The sequence below is a fragment of the Trichosurus vulpecula genome, chromosome 1 (assembly GCF_011100635.1).
Source record: "Trichosurus vulpecula isolate mTriVul1 chromosome 1, mTriVul1.pri, whole genome shotgun sequence".
Lineage (NCBI taxonomy): Eukaryota > Metazoa > Chordata > Mammalia > Diprotodontia > Phalangeridae > Trichosurus > Trichosurus vulpecula.
This window is the reverse complement of record NC_050573.1, coordinates 12,070,763-12,092,711: the sequence shown is the minus strand read 5'-3', so window position 1 is coordinate 12,092,711 and position 21,949 is coordinate 12,070,763. Positions and strand designations below refer to the sequence as shown.

The 21,949-nt window shown below is 45.1% G+C and overlaps 1 protein-coding gene across 1 annotated transcript in view; it reads right to left on the bottom strand.

The window, feature by feature from the left end:
- Positions 1 to 2,471: 2,471 nt before the first annotated feature.
- The window catches only part of RSPH14 (radial spoke head 14 homolog), a 184,565-nt gene continuing 165,087 nt past the window's right edge, over positions 2,472 to 21,949 (bottom strand). Inside the window, exons 4-6 of the mRNA XM_036741025.1 lie at positions 21,645 to 21,870; positions 19,219 to 19,355; positions 2,472 to 2,710 (exon numbers count right to left, since the gene is read on the bottom strand). Of these exons, the coding sequence (XP_036596920.1) occupies positions 2,472 to 2,710; positions 19,219 to 19,355; positions 21,645 to 21,870 (602 nt within the window). The remainder of the gene's footprint in view (positions 2,711 to 19,218; positions 19,356 to 21,644; positions 21,871 to 21,949) is intronic.

The window sequence follows — 21,949 nt, the reverse complement described above, 5'->3', positions numbered from 1 at the left end:
TACCTCTGGCATAAGGTATAGACTGATGGCAGCTGCCCCTAGCACATGACTCAACCACTGCCACCCTAAGTGCTGAGTGCCATGGCAGGGCCACACTTGCCCCTTGGAGCTGAGCCCAGCATGGAAGCACAGCCAATCCCTACATACCCCAACCTGTGCAAGTACAGGTGCCAGTGGCCCCTGCCATGCCCAGCTGTGGTGGCACTGGGGCTCTGTGGTGCTCTCTGCAGACCTCGGGCTGCCCCCAGTGACTTCCCAGTATCATACCAAACAGGATGCCTGGACTCCCTATCGCTCCCAAGCTGTTCCATTGATGTCACTGACAGTTACATTCTAACTCTGTACATATGTCCATATGTCTAGTCTGCTCCCCCTCGCATACCTCCCAAGTCCTCTCCCTTTCCAATGTTCTCACCTGCCCATGTCACTATACACACCTAATAAATCCACCCACCTTCCCACTGTGGCTCTGCCCCAGGACTCTGATGACACCTTGCAGCCACCACTCCCATCTCCAGCTCTGACCATGCTCACCGACCCAGGCCAGACACCTCACCCTATGTCTCCAATACCCTGACCAAGCAGACACCTGACCACAGTCCCATCCCCAAATATTTCATTCAAACCTGATTATAAACCTCATCTCCAAACCATATCATAATTCCTTAACCCCAATCCCCAACAATAACATGTAGTCCCCCAGGATACTCTCAAAGACTTCCAATAATGGTAAAACCATATCCTGACAAGGCAGCCCATTCTACTTTGGAACAGTTCTGTTCTCCCGACATCTACCTGAAATCTGGCACTCTGAGCCTCTGCCCACATGCTGCCCCACTCACACAGAAATCCTCATTCCACCCTCTGAACCCAAGACCATCCCCATGATTCCCATATGAAAGTCTTATATATCTGAAGAGAGCTTAAATGTCACCCATTCCCCTTAACCTTCTCCCCGGACCCAGCATCCCTTTCTCCTTCCATTCATTCCAAATGCCATGGTTCCCCCTCCGCATCCTGTTCCTTCTCTTCTGGAATCACTCCAGTTTTTTACTGCCCTGCCTAAAAAGTGGCCCCAAACTGGACATGGGGCTCCACGTGGGGTCTGACCAAGGCCGCCTTTCCCCAACCCTTCTGAATTCTAATGCCTTCCCTTGGTTAATTATTTCCTATTGATCCTATATAGAATTTACTTTGTACAGATTTGTTTTCACGTTGTCTCCCCCATTAGACTGGATGCTCCTTGAGGGCAGGGACTGGCTTTTGCCTCTTTTTTAATTGCCCAACAATTATCACAGTGCCAGGCATACAGCAGATGTTTAATGTTGATTGATTGAAGGGGTGGCAGGACTAAGGCCTCCCTCATTCTGGGCCCTTCATCACAATTCACGCAGCTTATGATAAAATTCATTTTCTTGGCTGCTGTATCACACTGTTGAGCTTATGGTCCACCAGAATTCCCAGATCTTTCTCACTTGGATCGTTGTTTGGGCATGCTTCCCCATGGAGGAGGAGGGGAACAGGAAGGAGAACTGGATTAGGAATCAGAAGACCTGCGTTCAAACCCCAGCTTCGAGACTTACTATCTGAGTGACTTTGGCCAAATCACTTCCTCTCTCAGTTGCGCCTCATCTGTAAATGAAGGCGTGGGCCCAGATGGATTCCGAGGTCCTGTCTGGCTCTGAATTCATGAGCCTGCAATGCTACACTGACCCCACCTGGATTTCATTTGATTTGATTCAGCCCTGCTCTCCTCTGCTGATATCTTCTTGGATTTTGACTGTCATTCAGTAGATGAGCTGCCCCTCCCAACTCTGCATCACCTACCAAGCAGGCCACCTCTACCTGCACCTTAGACCCTGTAGGGCCAAGCCAAGAGGCAGCCCAGTGGGCTAAGAGTCCCGGCTCTGGTCTCATTTGGAGACAGTAGCAATAAAGGCCCTGCACCAAGGTCCCCTCCAGGCACCCCAAGCCACCTCGCCATGCTTCTCTGTGTGTCTGTCAGCCGGGCTATTTGGATTTGGGCTGGCATCAAGGTGGAGTATAAAGAGGCCCAGGAAATCTGGGCTAAAGTGTGGCTCCATTACCCACTTCCTGTGTGGCAAGTCCCTTCCCCTCTGAGCATCTCAGGCCCCTTCCAGCACTAGGTCAGAAGTCTGGGAGCGTGTCCTAACTCCTACATGAGCAGAAATCTTCTCTCTAACGTGCCTGATGAATGATCCTCCAAGAATCCGCTTGAATGTATCTGGTCCTGGAGAGATCACTCCCACCCTCCATAGCCCAGGTATACCTTTGGACAGCTCTAAGGGTCTCTGCCTTTCCAGGCCTCCCAGGATAGCCATGAGATTCTTGGGGGTGTGACTAGAATAAAGCACAAGGCATCATGGTTATACATTCACAATCATTATTAGGGGTTTCAAGGATAGGGCTTGACCTGGCTCTTGGGTCTCTCTTTCTGGGGGGCTATGACTTCAGGGCTTCCACTCGATGACCTTGGTGGCAATCTGGGCTGCCCGGCTCACGGCCCTGACAGGGTTGTGAATCAGCACCTTGAACCTGTACACTTCCGGGAGCAGGTCTCGCCGGCCCTCAGGGGCCTCGGCCAGCATGGTGAGCGCTTTGATGGCGTTCAGGCGTACTTTGACCACGTCGATGTCCAACAATTCCAGCAGAAATGGGATTGCTCCTGCATCCAGGGCAGCATATTTGCCTAAAAATGCAGAGAGAGACAGACGCATGCACACACACAGACACAAAATTTCTTTATACTCCCATGCAGCAACAGAAAGACGCACACACACACACACACACCATGACATACCAACACATTGATTTGATTCATAAATATGCAGACATACAAAGGAGCAACATATAAACAGATAAGCAAACACACAGCCAAGGCACCTACACATGGATACCCAAAGATGCAAAGAAACACACACAGAGAGGGACACATGGACACACAAAGACACAAAGGTACATACAGACATGCACAGACCTTGTACACAGACACAGAGATGTAAACAGATACAGAGCAACAAACTATTGCACACCCTTGAAATTAAAGACCTGGGGAGATGCAGACAAACATACACACACACAAGCATACACACAATGCATACACATATACTGAAAGATGCACCCCCAGACACCTAGACAGGTCTGTAAATACAATGATCAGAACATTAGGATCCCCCACCCTGTCCAAACCTCTCCCAAAGATAGTTTTCTGCACAAATAAAGGAAACTTGAATCTTATGTCTCACTGCTCCCGCAATAAGAGTGGGGCAGGACAATGAATATGGCATCTAGTCATTTCATTGAGCCCCGTGCAGACTGTTTCCCTTCCAGCTCACCCCAAGGAAGCCCTGGACCAGAGATATGGGGAGTGAGAGATAGTGAGGAATCCAGGATGACTCACTCCTAGGTTGAGAGTCTGAGGGACTAGGAGGACAGTGGTGCCCTCAGCAGTAACAGGGAAGGCAGGAGAGGAGGACAATTCAGAAGACCTAGACCATGGACAGTGATTAAGTGGTTAAAATGGAGGCAGGCTTCATTTGGTCACTTCAATACTGGATTCCCATCCAAGATGGAATTGGATTGGGTGTCGTCCCCAAAACGTAGGTGTGTCTATAATTATACACACACACACACACACACACACACACACACACACCCGCCTTGGGGGCAACTGAATTCAGTTCAGGTTAGGGACTGTTTGGGTTGTCTATAAGACAAGGCATAAGACTCCACTGTTATATGATAGATGGACTTCCGAGTTAAGATGATGAAGGCTGCCCACGAGTCCAGTTCACCTGGAAATAATGCCAGAAAGGGACCAAGAGAGAGCCACAATAAAGAAAACTGAGAAGAAACAGAAGGAACCTCCTCTATGCAGCTCGGAATCGCCTCTTCAAGGACCAAGCAAAGTTCCAAAAGGTCTCACTTCCCCAACTTCTCTTCCCCAGGCCTGTACAGTAACAGGCACTATTATATACGCTTTGTGCTTTTCTTACCCAAGTCTAACCTGCACCCTGATTTTTCTTAATATATAAAGAAACTCAGGGTTGGTCATGAAAATTTATATTGTGCACTTTGTCCATGATAAGAAAAGGGGAACGAAAGAAGCCAAAAATTGGAATTAGGACAGAGAGTCAAACCTTTGTATGAATGTTAGGAATTTTTTCTTACTGAAGGCTGTAAGATAATAATTGTAGCAATAACTTCACCAAACAAAAAATACCATAAAACATCAGAGAAAGGATCCAGGTGGACCTGAAGGCCATTATATTGTCCCTAGGCTAAAAGGGAGCTAATTGTTGTAACAGAGCATGGCTGATTAAGCCCCAAGCTTCCCAACTTGTCAGAGAAACGTGGAGCATAGCCTAAACCAACCTCTGCAAGTAGCTTATCAAGGCTTAGCAAGACTCAGCTCTGTCCCTTTCCAGAAGGGAGAAGGGAGTAGAAAGTACCAATGGACCAACTCTACCTGCTACAGAAGCATCCACTGGAATTGCATGGACACTTAAATTAGAATTCTTGAAGGGAAAAAAGTAGAAAGAGAATAAAAGCTTTGAATATAAGGTAGAAATGCTCATCCGAGTGCTGGGCTCCCTGAAAAAAACAGAATGGAGTAATCAGGTCTCAATAACTCCACAAGACAAAAAGAAATATTAGAACAAAGTCAAAAGACTGAAAATATACACAGCAACTACTTTTTAAAAAACTAACCTAGAAAACAAGTGAAGGAGAGATCATTTAAAAAGCATCCAACTCCCTAAAAACCACAACCGCACAAAAATGCTTTGCTGCAGTGAGGGTACAGTTGAGGTTGCATAACATAAATTTGCGGGGGACCCAATCAGCACAGCTTCATGATGTCCGATCCCATTCAGCAGCACATGGATAGGAGTGAAGGACATGGACAGCATGAGTAACTCGGAGTTGGCATTTGACAAGGTATGGCTAGAAACAGGACAAGGGAACAAGGGACTTGACAGTAGAGGAAATGGAGGCATTTTATTTGCCATTGGGTCAAGATAGGAAAGGGAAGACAGCGTAGCTAGTGATGGCCCAACAACTGAGGGAGAGAATGGAAGGACACAGTGGTAGAACAGTGGAAGGAGTGGAGGACACAGTGAAAATGAAGAATAGGGTTAGGGATGATGAAGGCATATGGAGAGAGAATAATAAAAAAGTGATGATGTTAAAGAAATTTTAGAATCCATATTCCTTCCACATGGAAGTAGAACACTTGTGGCTGATGAAGAAATGAGAAATGGCATTCCCGATGAATACTTTAGGTGGCATGGGAACTGAATAGACTGAGGAATTTGGAAGTGAGAGAGCATCATTACATATGTTGAAGTTCCCTTGGATGAGAGGCAAGAGTTGGGGTAGAGAAAAAGACTGTGAGCCAGGCAGTGACCTCATTGAGGGATGAAGGAAGGAGAATGTCCCAGAGATTGATAGACAATGGCTACCAGGACCCTAATTAGGTGATAAATTTGATGATGTGGCCTCAAAAGAGAAGACATTGCTGATAGATTATGGAAGTGGTTGTGTGAAATGAGGAGTATTTTGGCACCCCTCCTCCCAACACCGGTGAGTTGGGGGGAACAAGGGAAAGTGTAGCCAGTACTAGAAAGGGTGGCAAGGGGGAGAAACATCATCAGGGAGAGCCAGGCCTCAGTGTGCCAGAAGATTGAAAGAAGGAGAGAAGAAAGGATTTAAGATGAAAAGAAATGAGTCATTTATGGAGCGAGTGTTCTAGAGGGCATAGGAATCCAGAAAAAGCAAAACACAAAGGCTTACAACCAAGAATATGTTATCCTGGGGCAGCTAGGTGGCACCGTGAGTAGAGCACCAGCCCTGGAGTAAGGAGGACCTGAGTTCAAATCCAGCCTCAGACACTTGACACACTTACTGGCTGTGTGCAAGTCACTTAACCCCAATTGCCCTGCCTTTCCCCCTCCAAAAAAAAGAAAAACAGAATGTTATCCTTCTGTAGGAGAAAAACTCAGTATTGTGTTTTGACCAAAGTCTGTCAGACATAATGTACTAATAGGTAAGCTTTGAGACTGCAGTCCAAATGAGTTCCCCCATTAAGTGCATTCTTCTCTGACCTGATCAATGTACACTTAACACTTATAGTAGTCACGAAACAAAAGCCAGAATTCCAAAGCAAGATGAAGTGAAGATTTACGTGTTGGTTTTGTTTCCTTGTTTGTTCTTTCTTTACTAGAGGGGACAGTAACAATATTTGAGATACACCATTGGATATGATCTCTCCTCCCAGTTCCCTCTTTTTGACAAGTCCAGGGCAAACATCGGGGTTACCTCTTATGAGCCAATCCACAATAAACTAGGGGATATTTCTTTTGGTTAACATTGGTTGCCTCTGCCAAATCACTGATTCTGATCTATCTTGAGATGATCATTGATTTTAGGGAGTCAACAGAGGTTAAGAACACCCAGATCAAAGACATTACCCCAGCATCAATTCCTAATAATTTATAACATAAGTGAGGTCATGGTGCTAGGTTCCTTTCCCATTCCTCCCTTCTGTGCTGAGCACAAACTAATCCTAAGTGCGGTCTCCATCAACTCAGGAATCCCATTGTCACCAGCCCACCTTGTTCTTTAAGCTGCCATAGATCTGTAGCCTGGAAGGTTTGGTATAGAAGATATAAAGCTCTCTGAATTTTACCTTAAATATAGAAGATGCAGCAAAACAATTCGATGAATTGGGGAACCATTCCAGATGCATATCGAATCGCATGAAAGAGGATAGGAACTTCTTTGTGCCTGTGGCAGGTGACATTAGTGGGGTACGGAAAGCTATGCAGTGGGTGGAGACAAAAGCCTGGACATTAAAACATACTGGACTCTCCAATCCTTCAATCTCCCAACAGTAGCCAGAGAGCTATGAAGATTAAGAATCAAGGTGGTCTGATTAAAGGGCAATCAGAGCTTAAAGGTACCATTAAGTAATCTGCTCTGCTGGTCATTAAATTATCTGATCCCCTGAGCCATGGCCACTGAAAGTGGATTCTCTGAAGCTATCAACTGATTGTTCCAATATAATTATAAATCATATGGAGAGCAGATTTCCTATTCTTAGTCCAATCCAAGAAGTCTTACACAGCAACCACATCCTCATTTCTAATCTTTGTGCACTCTGTAACTAAATGATTGTGAAGGCCAGAAAGTCCGCAAGGAGTATTTGTGAATTGCCTAGGCTCTCTCAGGGGGTTGGTCCTTCCTCCCATCCCTTTTTACATGGAGGACTACCCTAGCCTAAAGGAGTCCTCCAGGATCCCAGGATTCCCCAGGGTTCCTGTGGGTCTCCATGTCAGGACCCAGACTCTATTAATAGGGTGATAGGCATGGGGGGGTGCATGGTGAGTGGCTACATTCCCAGACTGAGAGCCTTGAGGAATAACTCCAGGCCATAGGTCAGAAAAGATTGCTGATTCATGACATACATACTGTGAGCAAGCTCTGTACCACTGGAGTGTCTCATTCATTGATAAGAGAAAAGTTCTCATGTGGTCGCCTCCTATGTAAATTAGGCGAGGCACTCCCAAACCCCATCTGGAGATGATTTAATTGGGGTCCTCTTAAAAGTTCAGTGGCTTCAAAAGGGAAGAAATACATGATGATCACTAGGGCAGATGGGTGAATCAAGTAAGGGCTTATTCAGGATGGGACACAGGAGTGTTTGCAGACAACAGGGAAGCAGCCAGTAGTAAGGGGGAAGCTGAAGATAAGGGAGAGTGGGCGTGATAGGCCACTCCTAGAATTTTGAGGGGAAGATCTGACTTGTCAATAAGAGTCCAAGTTGGTAGTGGGCAGCTAGGTGGCATCACAGTACAGACAGCACCAGGCCTGGAATCAGGAAGACCTGAGCTCAAATCTAGCCTCGGATACTTCCTAGCTGTGTGACCCTGGGCAAGTCACTTCACCCTGCTTGCCTCAGTTTTCTCATCTGTAAAATTAGCTAGAGAGGAAATAGCAAACCACTCCAGAATCTTTGCCATGAAAGCCCCAAATGGAGTCACAGAGAGTCACAGAGAAGTTGGTATCAGGATCCCTGTAGGCCTATATTGGTTACATTATATAAAACATGCATTGAAGAGTTATGCAACAAAGTGCCATGTGAATCATATAGCTCAGACCAAAAGAAAGAACCATTCACAAAATAGCCAATAAAAAAGAATTTTTTTAAAAAAGCTCAATGGCTTGTTCTTAGCATCCCAACCTAAGAGTCTAAGTGTCTCTGAGCATTTACGTTCTCTCCTCATTGGGACTGCAGAATCAGCCTTGTTCCCAAGGCATCCAATGAAATCACTCACCTCTCCCAGGCAGCAAGAACACCTAGGAGCTCTAACTTGTGCCAATCAGATGGTGGTACCCTGGCAGCAATTGAGAAGTAGCAAGCTGCTAAAGAAAGGGTCATTTAAAAAAAAATCCCAGGCACAGCCTTTACAACCATCCACCTTTTACTTCTCCAGTTTTAGTTTCTGGAATGAGACAGCAGTAGCATCCCAAGCTGCTCAGATCACCAGGACTGGCATCTATGGCTATCTCTCTTCCCTCATCAGTGGTATCAATTTATGTGTCAATTATTACAGGCACTTTGCATATCAACAGACACCTAGCCAATCCCTTCTTAAAAACACATTCCCAAAATGATTAGATCGTAGATCCATCTAAAATATAAAAAAAAAAAACTTAGCACCACCAAGCTAATAACTTCAGTGTAGGTGAATGCTTCTCCAGATCGCCTACAACATGGAAGAAATTCTCCATGCTTGCATCTCCCAATTTTGGCCATCCCTGCTGGCTGCATTCAGGAACCAGCACAGAAGGGTCATCACTTTTAATGTCATTGCTACAAGGGTGGGAGGACAGCCTTTCCCACAGTTAGTGATCCAGAACACAGCCCTGCTCTGCCATGGATAACAATCTAGCAAATGTATGATAAGCCCAGTTTGAGTTGCTTAATCCTCAAGGCTCCTGCCACATCTCCATATTCATCAGTTGACCAACCTTTGTGGAATCAAGCTGAAAAATAATGAGAAATCTCCAATCTCTACAATTCCTTGGGAAACGTCTCTTCAGAGCCAACTTCCATTCTCAAATGGTTTCTTAAAGAGATCTGCATTTCCTATGCCCCTTTCGGCTAGGCTAGCAGGCAACTCCCTTCCAATGCCCCAGATTCTCCCCACTGCTCTTTTGACTCTGGAATGCTATATGAATTCTTTAAGGGTTGAGTGGGAACCATATACATTTCGTATTGTCTTTCCATAGAGGTATAATGGATCTTGCCTTGTCCATGCCCCAATTGTCCACCATGGAGAGACCCTACTTCCCTGTGTTTCCCTCCCACATAAGTGGCAGGAGCTTCCTTTGATTGGCTGCAAAGCTGAAACAAGCTGAAGCTGTGTCTTTAAAACTGGCCAGACTAGGTCAGAGCCTCCCTTTCTCATGTGCTCCCAGAGGGTGAAGATCACGTACAGTCCCCCACAATGTGGGTGCCATGAACTGAACCAGGAGGAGGGAGACCTTCCCTACCCCCTCATTTTTTACCCTGGCTCCAAGAAAGGGGTCTGTGGGTGTTTGTTTTTGTTCTGTTATCTGTCCTCAGTTTCAGCCGCTGGCATCAATCACCCACCACACCCTGGAGTTTGAGCCATGGTGCCCTTGGAGACAAGATTGCAGATGGGACCATGAGGCCAGTCAGCCTGGCAAGGGAGCTTGGAGAAGCCCAGGAGCCTGGTGACTTGAGCCTCAGGAGGATTTTTATAAATCCAATCCCTTCCCTCTCCCCAGAGACTGAGGTGACATAGGGGAATGTATTAGGAGGGCAGAGTTTATAATCTCAAAGAGGATCATAAACATGTCTGAAAGGTTCGGAACCGCCGGATATAAGAAACTCTCAAAGTAGAAGGCAGAAGAATCAAAACATTTATTTAGGCTCCACAGTAACCAACCCATGAACCAGCAACCCCATTTTGATATGTTGATCAAAAGCTTCCAGGCCCAATAAGTACGCCTTGCAAGAGTAACCAGGAGGCTACAGAGAAGCATGATTGCATAAAGCAAAATCATGCTTCCCCCTCGATGGTAATAAGATTACCCACTGGCCTGAAGTCTTTGTTCAGCTTTCTCCCGTAGGTCAGCTCTGCTACTGGCAGCTCCTGCTTCAGCTGTGTCTGTGGCTGTGGCTGTAACTGACGTAACTGCCGTAACTGCCTCTGTAACTGCCTCTGGCTCCAACTGTCGCTGTAACTGTCGCTGTAATGGCCTGAAGTCTTTGTTCAGCTTTCTCCCGTAGGTTAGCTCTGCTACTGGCAGCTCCTGCTTCAGCTGTGGCTGTAACTGACGTAACTGTCGTAACTGCCTCTGTAACTGTCGTTGTAACTGTCTCTGGCTCCAACCGGAAAAGGAAAAGAGAGGATCTTCAAGCTGTCCTCTCCCCTCTTATAGAGTTTTTGACATCATCAAGCACCGCCTGAACGATCAGGGCCGATTGGTTCTTGACTTGGCCCCTCCCCCTAGCATAGCCGTTAACACCTCCCCTCAGCCAGCCCCATGACTCATCAAACAGGAAGTTGTCTACTTCCCTGGAATGCTCCTTGGGCCTCCTGCCCCGGAAGAGCAAGCCACAGTGTCCAGAGGCTCAATGAGGTAAGCTGAGTCATTCAAAGAAAACAAAGGCCATTCTGGCTACAGGGAATAAGTCTGTATATTTACAATTACACTTTTGAAGTATGTATTGCTTTGAAAAAGCCGATCTTACTGTTAGTGGTGTGATGGAGGGGACCCCTCCCTGAGAACTCAAGGAACATTACTGGTGAGGGCTGAGCTCACTGGCAGAAAGCCTGAATACCCAAGCTCTTTAAGAGTACAGAAAACCCTGGGGGAGGGGAGAAGCATAACCTGCCTGGCCTGGCCTTCAGGTGGGTGGAGCTGGGGGTCCCTTCGCAGAGCTCTGCATCTCCACATTGCAACCTCAACTACAGTTTCATTCCATCCCTTATCCCCTCAGTCCGAGACCAGTTAACCCAGATTAATTGTTCTCTATGTCGATTTGGGATTTCACCGCCTTGTGGGACACACAACACTTCATTTGTTAACCTGACATGTTTCTGCTTTCAGACTACGGTTCGTGTTCCTGTTTGGTGCCTTCTAGTTCTTCCCCTCACCCCCCGCTCCCCAAACCTGTCTCTTTTGCAAATCAGTACAATTTTCCCCAGTAACATGTTCATGGCATCGCCTCCCTGACGTCACGGTCCTTTTTGAGAACTAAGGACAAACAACAAAACAAAAACCAACTAGCAACATGAGACTCAAGTGTGACTTAATCCTAGACCAGTCTGATACTCAAGAAGAAAGTAAGGAAAACGTCTCCATCACTAGGTCACAGCTCTGGGCCAATCCTGCTGGCTTTGGGAGCAGGTTTGGTCCAGTCAGCCTGAAACTGGATTAACCCCAGACCAGGAAAAGACATACATCCTGGCATGGCTTGGGCCCAACAATGTGTAACACATAGGTGGCCTCAGAGATGGACACGTATTGATAGATACTTCAGGGGAGCCAATAGACTTGAGTCAAAACACGAAGCAGAGGGTTTTTTCTACCGTAGTTCAGTGATTTGGAAAGACTCCAATTCCAGCACCTAGTAGAAGCTATCATTTCCCCGAACTGATCCTCTTAGAAAAACTTGGTGGCCAACTGCCTAGAGGCATGGGGCAATTAGGAAACGCCCCAGGAGTTTTTTCAGAGTAGAATTATCCAGTCTTGCTGACTCCAAATGAAATATGACCCCTTAAGAGGAAAGGCCAAATCTGTCAGACAGAGATATATAAGTACTTCTGCTTTGAGGGAGACAGAGAGGTCCAAGTGGATCAAGTTTCCCCTGCTAAGTGGAATTGTCTCTGACCCAAGCAACATATACTTCCATTTTATAATAACCTGAAAATAGGACAATGTCGCACAGCATGATAGAACAAAAGTACTTAGTTTAAGTTTGGGGTTTTTATTTTTTGCTTTATCAGAGCAATAGGTACATTAATGTTTAAGGTGAATCCTTGGAGCTGATTTCTTTTCCCAGAAAACTAAAGGGTTCCCTCTTTTGGTCTATTCCAAGGTAAACATACAACTTACCTCTCATGATTCAGTTCAGACAAACTAAGGGACACTTCTTTTGAATAACAAAGGGATATTCCCACTTGTTCTAATTGCTTTGAGCAACTCAGTACAGACCCTACCTTGATATGGCCCTTGATTCTAGAGAGTCAAGGGAGATTAAGAACATCAGGCCAAAAACACTGTTAGAACATTAATTCCTAATGTTTTATAACACAACTGGGGCCTTAATGGTATGTACTTCCACACTGCAAAACTTCACAATATCTTACAGACAAAGTGGGGATAGGCAATTGGACCTTTATTAGAAAAAAAAGCCTTCTAAGGATACCTGATGAAAAGACCACAGCTGATGGAGAAGATGTGGGAAAATCGGAATACTGATGCATTGTTAGTGGGGTTATGTGCTGATCCAACCATTCTGGAAAGCAATCCAGAACTATGCCCAAAGGGCTATTAAAACGTACATATCCTTTGACCCAGAAATATCATTTCTAGGGCTGTATCCTAAAGAGATCATAAAAATAGGGAAAGAACCCACATTATAAAAATATTCATAGCAGCTCTTTTTGTGGTAGCCAAGAACTGGAGATGAAGGAGATGCCCATCAATTGGGGAATGGCTGAAGAAGTTGTCATATATAAATGTAATGGAATACTATTTTGCTATAAGAAATGATGAACAAGTGGACTTCAGAAAAACCTGGAAAGACTTATATGAACCAATGCTGAATGAAGTGAGCAGAACCAGGAGAACATTGTACACAGTAATAGCCACATTGTGTGATGACTGACTTTGATAGACTTAGCTCTTCTCAGCAATGCAAAGACCTAAAACAATTCCAAAAGACTCATGATGGAAAATGCTGTCCACAACCACAGAAAGAAATATGGAGTCTGAATGCAGATCAAAGCATAATATTTGCTCTCTTTTTTTGTTCAGTTTTGTTTTTTCCTTTCTTGTGGTTCCTCCCATTCGTTCTAATTCTTCTATACAACATGACTAATGTGAAAATATGTTCAATAAGAATGTGTATGTAGAGCCTATATCAGATTGCATGCCATCTTGGGGAGCAGGAAGAGGAGGGAGGGGGACAAATTTTAAACTTATGGAAGTGAATGTTGAAAACTAAAAATAAGTAAATTTATTTATTTTTAAAAAAGAAAAGACCACAGCTTTGAAATGCAAAACATAGGACAACAGGAACCTAGATAGGTACACATATCTAAGCATTTGAAGGAGCTAAACAATGAAGTGGATACATTCTAATGGGGGAAAAGAGAGGGCTGTACCTTCAAAATCTTATTATTTTCAAGGATGGCAGGGGGAGTTTAACAAAACAAACCCAGGGCTTGGTTGTAGTTTTATTCTGTTTTGTTGGTTTTAAGAAGAGAAAGAAAAGGGAAGGGGAAATTAATATACTAGGGAAGAAATTTAAAAGAAGGGAGGGGAACTTACTATTCATTATTATTATATTGTACAGCTTGAGAAAAAAGGAACCTGAAGATGTGGGGGAAGGGATAGAGGGAGTGGGCACCTCATGAACCTCATTCTTATCATTCTTCTGAAAAGAACAAAGGAAGGTTGAACACACACATCCGCAAAGAGGTTGGTATAGAAATACATGGAACTCAACAAAGAGAAAGGTGAGGATGGGGGAGAGGCAGTGGGGTGGGGGTTGTGGTTAAGAGCAGAGGCAGATTTAGGGAAGGAATAGCGATGAGCAAAACAACTATCAATTTCAGAGAGTAGATCATAAAGAGGGAATTAGAAAGAAAATATAAAAACTAGAGACGGGCATCTGAGGTTTGTAAAGAGACAAGAGGCAGAGGAATAAGGGCTGATCACTACGATTATAAATTACAAGTGTCGATCATATTTCTTCTTTCTCTATTCCTTTCTTCTATGTAAGGGGGTGGCGAATTATGAGGGTTTGGTGGAGAGAATTACACAAGAAACAACCATAACCATGGATGCAAATGGGGTAAACTCACCCATAAAATAGAGGAGGGTAGCAGAATGGATAGAATCTAACAATATGTTGTTTACAAAAAACATTCAAAACATAAGGATTCATGAAAAGTTAAAATGAGAGGCTGAAGCAGAATTTATTATGCATCAGGCAAATTAAAAAAAAAAAGTTAACAATCATGGTCTTAGACAAGGTATCAGAAAAATAGACATTGTTAAAAGACCATCGAGAAACTACATAATGTTTAACAGTATCACAGATAATGAAATAATATTAATACTTAACAAATATACACCAAAATGACATAGCATGCAAGTAAAACTTAAAGGAAAAATAAACTACAGAGGTATAATTGTTGGAGACTTCTGTAAGCCCATTTGAGAACTAGGCAAGTCTAACAAAGAGAGAAACAAAGAAGAGAAGAAATACTTGAATTTTAGAATTTTAGAAAAGTTTGATCCACTAGATCTCTGGCAACTACTGAATGTGCATACAAAGCAATATGACACATTTTTCATATGTGCATTGCACATTTACATCAGTTGAAAAACCTTATAAAAAATTCAGAAAAGCAGAAATATTTAACACAGCCTTTACTGACCTCAACTCAATAAACATTTTAATCAATAAAGGGCCTTTGAAGAAAAGAGTCAAACTTAGAGACTAAATAATTTGATCCTAGAGAACAAGTGGGCCAAAGAACAAAGTATAGAAACAACAGATAATTTCATCAATGAAAACGACAGCTGCGAGACAACATACCAAAACCTTTGGGATGAAGCCGATGCAGTCCTTGGGGAAAATTTATATCTCTAAATACTTAATCAGAAAAAGAGAGAAAGAACAGGCTAGTGTACTGTTCATGAAACCATGAAAACCAGAAAAGCAACAAACAAAAAGAACCAATCTGAATGGAAAGAATTGTTTCAGTCGTTTTTCAGTCATGTCCAACTCTTCATGACCCCATTTGGGGTTTTCTTGGCAAAGATGCTGGAGGGGTTTGCCATTTCCTTCTCTAGTTCATTTTACATTTGAGGAACTTAGGCAGAGTTAAGTGACTGAGGCCAGATTTGAACTCAAGAAGATGAGACTTCCTGACTCCAGGTCTGGCAATCTATCCACTGCACCAACTACACACCCCCAATAGAAAGAACAGAAATTCTGAGAATCAATGAAGAGATAAATAAAATTTAAAACAAAACAAAGTACTGAATGACAAAACTACAAGTTGGTTTTTCAAAAACAATTTAAAAATAAAACATTAGCTATTCTGTTGAAAAAAGAAGAAAACCAATTTATCAATATTAAAAATGAAAAAGGAGAATTCAAAACAAATGAAGAGAGAAAAAAGGAAATTATTAGCAGTTATTTCACCCAATGAGATGTCACCATAACCTAAATAAGATGGATGAAGTTTTATAATTACTATACAATCACTGTTATAATTAGGATTATCAAGGTTTTGCCTGGCCAGGCCCAGTTGAAAGTCTGGTCCTACCAACATCTCACACCATATACCAAGATAAGGTCAAAATGGGTACATGATTTAGACATAAAGGGTGATACCATAAGCAAATTAGGAGGGCAAGGAATAGTTTATGTCATATCTGTGGAGAAGGGAAAAATTTATGCCCAAACAAAAGATAGAGAGAATTACAAAATGTAAAATAGATCATTTTGATTATATCAAATTAAAAAGGTTTTGCACAAATGAAACCAATGCAACCAAGATTAGAAGGACAGCAGAAAGCTGGGAAACAATCTTAACAGCAATATCTCTGACAAAGGCCGCATTTCTCAAATTCATAGAGAACTGAGTCAAATTTATATGAATACAAGCCAGTCTCCAACTGATAAATTGATATGAAGCCAAAGCAGTCCTTGGGGAAAATGCATATCTCTAAATACTTCATAAGCAGTCAAAGGCAGTTTTCAGATGAAGTAACCAAAGCTATCTATAGTCATATAAAGAAATGCTCTAAATCACTATTTATTAGACAAATGCAAATTAAAACAACTCTGAAGTAGCACCTCACCCTTATCAGACTGTCTACTATGACAGAAAAGGAAAATGATAAATGCTGGACAGGATGTGGGGAAATTAGAACACTAATGCACTATTGGTGGAGTTGTGAACTGATCCAACCATTCTGGAGAGCAATTTGGAATTATGCCCAAAGGTCTGTAAAATTGTGCATGCCCTTGAACCAGCAATACCACGTCTAGGTCTATATCCCAAAGGCACCCAAAAAACATGAAAAGGACCTATTTGTACAAAAATATTTATAGTAGCTCTTTTGTGGTGGCTAAGAATTGGAAATCAAAGGGATGCCCATCAATTGGGGAATGGCTGAACAAGCTGTCGTATATGATCGTAATGGAATATTATTGTGCTATAAGAAATGATGAGCAGGCAGATTTCAGAAAAACCTGGAAAGACTTGCATGAACTGATGCTGAGCGAAGTGAGCAGAACCAGAAAAACACTAGACACAGTATCAGCAGCATTGTGAATGAACAACTTAGCTCTTCTCAGCAAAACAATACTCCAAAACAATTCCAAAGGATTCATAATGGAAAATGCCAGCCACATCCAGAGAAAGAACTGATGAAATCTGAATGCAGATTGAAGCATACTATTTTCACTTTACTTTTTTCATGGTTCTTTTCTTTTGGACTGTTTCTTCTTTCACAACATAATATAGAAATATGTTTTATACGATTGCACATACATAACCTATATTAATTTGCTAACTGTCTTAGGTAGGGGGTGGTGAGGGAGGGAGGGAGATAATTTGGAACCCAAAATTTTTTAAATGAATGTCAAAAATTACCTTTATATGTAATTGGAAAGAAAGAAATTATTATTTTTAAGAGAATTAATTTTTAAAAAGAAAGAAAGTCTCTGGTCCTAGAGGCCAAGTCTCCGGGCTTCCACAGAATGACCTTGTTTGCTATTTGGCCTGTTCGAATCGGGAAATCCTCAGACTTATCCAACTCCTTGACAAACATGGTGGGGCTCTCAGAGGGGCCTCAGCCAGCATAGTGAGTGCCTTAAAGGCAGACAAGTGAGGTTTCCTCTTTCTAATCTCCAACATTTTCAGCAACGGAGGGATTTCTTTAGCATTCAGGGAAGCCTGTTTACCTGCACACCCAGGAAGATCAATCAACACACAGGTATGTCCCCAAACAGTAGCTCAGAACCATGCAGATACACACAGACACACTCATACAAACACACAGACCCACAGGGACGCAGATACATACATACCCAGGGTCCAAAAAGACAAAGATTCTTTGGGACATGCAGAAACACACCCAAAGCCACATAGATACCAAGCAAACACAGACACACATAGACATACAGGCATGTGAAGAGATACGTACCCACGTATGTCCAGAAACAGAGATGTACAGACACAGACAGAGACACACATACAGAGATACACACACAGGCCTGAAAATACCATTATCACAACATTGGGGTTTCCTAACTTCTGCCCAGGACAGGATCTTTCTGAACAAATACTGGAAATTCAACTCCACCTTTGTCTCATGAACCCACATTAAATATTTGGGTTTAGCACAATGACAGCGGTGTCCAGCTATTTCACTGGGGTGCCTTCTGTGTCCTTAGCTCACCTCTCAGAATCCCTGGACCATGGACAATGAAGGGTTAAAAATGGGGTCAGGAATCACTGGTTATGATCTGGGGTGAAGGGAGTGGTGGGGTGGAGGCAGGCTCCATTCCTGGGTTTCCCCCACCTGTGACTGGATCTTATGTGACCAAGTCTCCTCCCAAAAGGTTGGGAGTGTCAATTACCCTAATGCCACTGTGGGGACAATAAAACCTGGTTGGGGACATCCCTGGAGGCAGCATATAGCAAAATGAAGATGTCAGGCACCTGGCTCTTTAGGGTTCTCCCACATCCATTTCAGGACTACCCTCTCACCTCAGATGCCCTGATCATCCAGGATGCACAAAGCATCTTGCCCAAGGGGGACTACCAAGTGAACTGCTAAACTGATCTCCAAAAAGGCATGAGTGGTTGAGAGCTCCCCAAATTCTTCCTCCCAATGGAATGTGTCAACTGAGGGCTCTGGAAGACTCTAAAGATTGCTCAAAATCCCAAGAATTCCTAATGGTAGGGCACAGGTGGGGACCCATCTTCCAGCAGGGCCAGTAGACACAGCTCTGGGCCAGAATTAGAGGGTTTATTCATGGGTCATGAAGACAGGAGCAACGATTTCAAGCTGGAAGGCACATTAGAGTTTATTTGTTCCAAAGCCTCCCTCTTCAAGAGGAGGAAAGAGCCCCAGAGAAGGCAATGTATGAGTGACTCAGAGCCCCAGAGGTGACAAAGAGCAGCAGACCTCAGGAAGGGACCTAGTTCCTTCTGCTGTAGGTCCAGGCTCCTCCCACCTCCCCAGGGATGGAGGACAAGGAACAGAGCTCAGGCAGAGTGGAAGAAAACTTCCACCACCCCCTCCCCCAACTCAGCCTGACATAAGCAACTGGCAGCAATGATGAGATGGAGAAGTATCTGACCAGCTGTTGGTCTTGGGCAAATCACCTCACCTTCCTCCCAGCCTGTTTCCTTACCTCCTGGGTTGCATGCATGTGTGCATGTGTGTGAGTGTGCATGTGTGTATGCATGTGTGCATGTGTGTATGTATGTGCACGTGCACATGTATGCATGTGTGTGTGCATGTGTGGGTACATTGTGCACATGTGTGCATGTGCGTGTGTGTGTGTGTGTGTGTGTGTTTAATTGGATCTATGATTTCATTAGAATTGGGAACTCCTCATGAAGAAGCACTGCGCCAATATAAACTACACCATGGTGCCTCTTGCCCTCCACTATAAAACAGCAATCATCACGTTTCCAACAGAAGGCTTTGAATAACGCTTATGCACTCCTTGTGGGAGACAAGCCCCAGCCAGTCTGTACTCAGCCGCCTCTCCTCAAGGATGGCGGACATTTTAAACAGCTTTCCAGTGAGAACCTGGAACCTAGACTCTACAATGGGCTCCCTCTCCTCCTGGCCTTAGGCCTCAAGCTGCCCCACCATAGTTCCTGTCCCTCTGACCTTCAGTAGTCACAGCTGCGAACATCAGCGCCCCGGCAGCGTTGCCCTTCACCTCGATGCTGGGGTCATCAAGCAGCAACACCAGGAGGGGGATGACATCACAATGCCACACTTGGTCCTTCCCATTCCGCGGCATGCTGGAGGAAAGAGGGCGTCAGGGCCCAAAGTCAGCCCAAGGGGCATGGGGGCAGAGGCACCCAGGCTGTACTCTCCCACCCCACCCCCACCTCCTTGGGAACCTCTGAACACAAGGACCCTTGGGGTAGTACCAACAACTAGGGCTAGTATCCAGGTTCAGTAAGCACTTTACCTAATGCTCACAACAGCCCTGGCAGAGAGAGGCTGCTATCACCCCCATTTTACAGATAAGAAAACTAAGGTATGGAGAGATTAAGTTGGTCATCTACCAAGCATTTATTGAGTGCTCCAAATATGGCAGGGGCCATGGTAAATGCTAGGCTGCAGAGTCACGTAGCTAGGAAGCACCAGCTCTGTCCAACCACACCATCATACTTTAAGCCTCAGAGGGGGGAGGGGGAGATGCCATGAGGAATAGCCCAGGCCCCTTTACCTTAGAAAGGGACCTTGGCCTTGGCGCTAGAACACCTGAGTTCTGGCCCAGGCTCTGATACCTCCTAGCTATGTAACCATGGACAAATTCATTCCCTCCTCCGAGGCTCAGGTCCCTCATCTATAAAACAGCAATACTTCTGCTCCCACGGCCTGCTTCACGGAGCCGTCATGAGAAGAGCACCTAGCGAGCCATCAGATACCACAGCGATGGGAGCCCCTCTTCTCATCATCATTCATAATCTTGGCCAGCAATCGGCGGCACCCTCTCCGGGTCTCCATCTTCTCATCTCCTCAATGGAGATCAGAGAAGAATAATACCTTTCCTACCTCCTTCCACAATTGTCGTGAGGACAATACCATGTGGAGTGGGACCTAATGACATTGGCTACCATTTGTACACTCAATGGCAGCAGTCCTGCTAACAAGCCCTTCTATTTATGGACTTTCATTTCACTGGTCTCAGCACATGGAGATCTTGATGGCTCCTGATGCCACCATCCCATCTATGGTGGCCCCTTCAATCTGGACATCGCCTGGAATTCATATGTGACCAATAAAACCAAGCCCCAGGTCTTCCTGGCTCCAAGTCCAACTCTGTGCATTATCCCATACTTCTCCCCTAAAGACGACCCCCCGGATCAAAACTAATTCAATTCAGTTCAACAAACATTTCCTAAGACCCTACCATGGGCCAGGCAATTCCTCCCCTCAAGCAGAAGAGAAGACATCAAAGGTCAGAGCTGGGAGGGACCTTGGAGGAGAGGACAGCACCGGAAGGACCAAAGAATCATCAGAACCGGACTCCGACCCCTGACCCCTGCCAGCAATCATCTGGTCCAATGAGTTCATTTTGCAGAAGAGGAAAGTGAGGTCCAGATGGCAATGATCCGCCCAGGATCCCCCCATGTGTGAAGGGCAGAGGGCAGATGGGAGCTCCATCCTGCTGATGCCCAGTACAGCATTCTGCCCAGAGAGGAAAGCTGAAAGGGGAGAATGTGAGTTTAGAAGATAAGGAAACAGAGCCAAGCAAAAGGAGGCTGAGGAGGCAGAGAGAAACTCAGACCAGGTGAGAAAAATCAGTAAGACTGTCCCCCAAGGCTAAGGCCCCGCTTGAGAAAGCATTTATTGAACAGGCGTGTGCCAAGCATGTGAGCCCCTCACAAACATCTCATTTGATCCTGATTTACACAGAGGTACAGTGACTTGCCCAAGGTCACATAGCTAGAAAGTATTTGAGGTCCAATTTTATACCACCCGCTGTGATTCTGTCTGTGTGGGACCCTCAGTATCTTCAGGCAAGTAGGTGTCCTCATAAGAACTGGCCCGAAGATGTGTGCTGACCCAAGGGAAGGAGTGACCACACAACCATAATGAGGTAAGCTTCCCCCAGGGTGCTCTGGGCCTGTCACTGAAGACAGCAGAGAACAGCTGTGCCCCGGGATCCCTCGGCTCCTGAATTTGATCTGGAAGCCATAAGCTTCCTGGAGAGAGACCGCACAGCCATCCCAACCAACGGCCTTCCCAATGTCAGAGCAGCTGAGCCCATCTTGGATGGGGAGGAGGAGGAAGGGGGAGGGAGCTGTGCCAGAGGCCAGCTTCTCTGTACTTAGCAAGGCCAAGTAAAGGTCACACCAGCCCAAGCCCGTTATTTGACAGAGCCAGAGAGGGAGGTGCAGAGATGTCTGGTGAACTGTCCAGTATGGGGCCCGCTGCCCCCAAACCAAGGCTCTGTCCACTGCCCCACGGCCCGCTGAGTTATCTTAGAGAGCGGCTCATTTACGGATCGTCCCCGGGGACCTGCCCCCACCCCCAAGTGTGCCCGGCCGCTCCCACTGCTCCTCCCAGCCTCTCACCAGATGGCCATCAAGGTGTGGGCCGCCTTGCTGCGGATCTCCTGGTTGGGGCTGCTGAGCTTTTCCCGGAGGATGGGCACGACTTGGCTCTGAAACGCCTGCGACGCGTCCCATTGCAGGCAGAAGTAGAGAGTGTCCAAGATGATCCCTTGGATTTCCTCGTCTTCGTCCTTCACCTTGTTCACCAGAAAGGGGATCAGTCCGCTCGCCATGATCGCATCGGCCCCTGGGGGACAGAGGGAGCACAGGGTCCTAGACTTAGACATGGAAGGCATCACTGAAGCCACCTGATGCAGCCCCTTCTT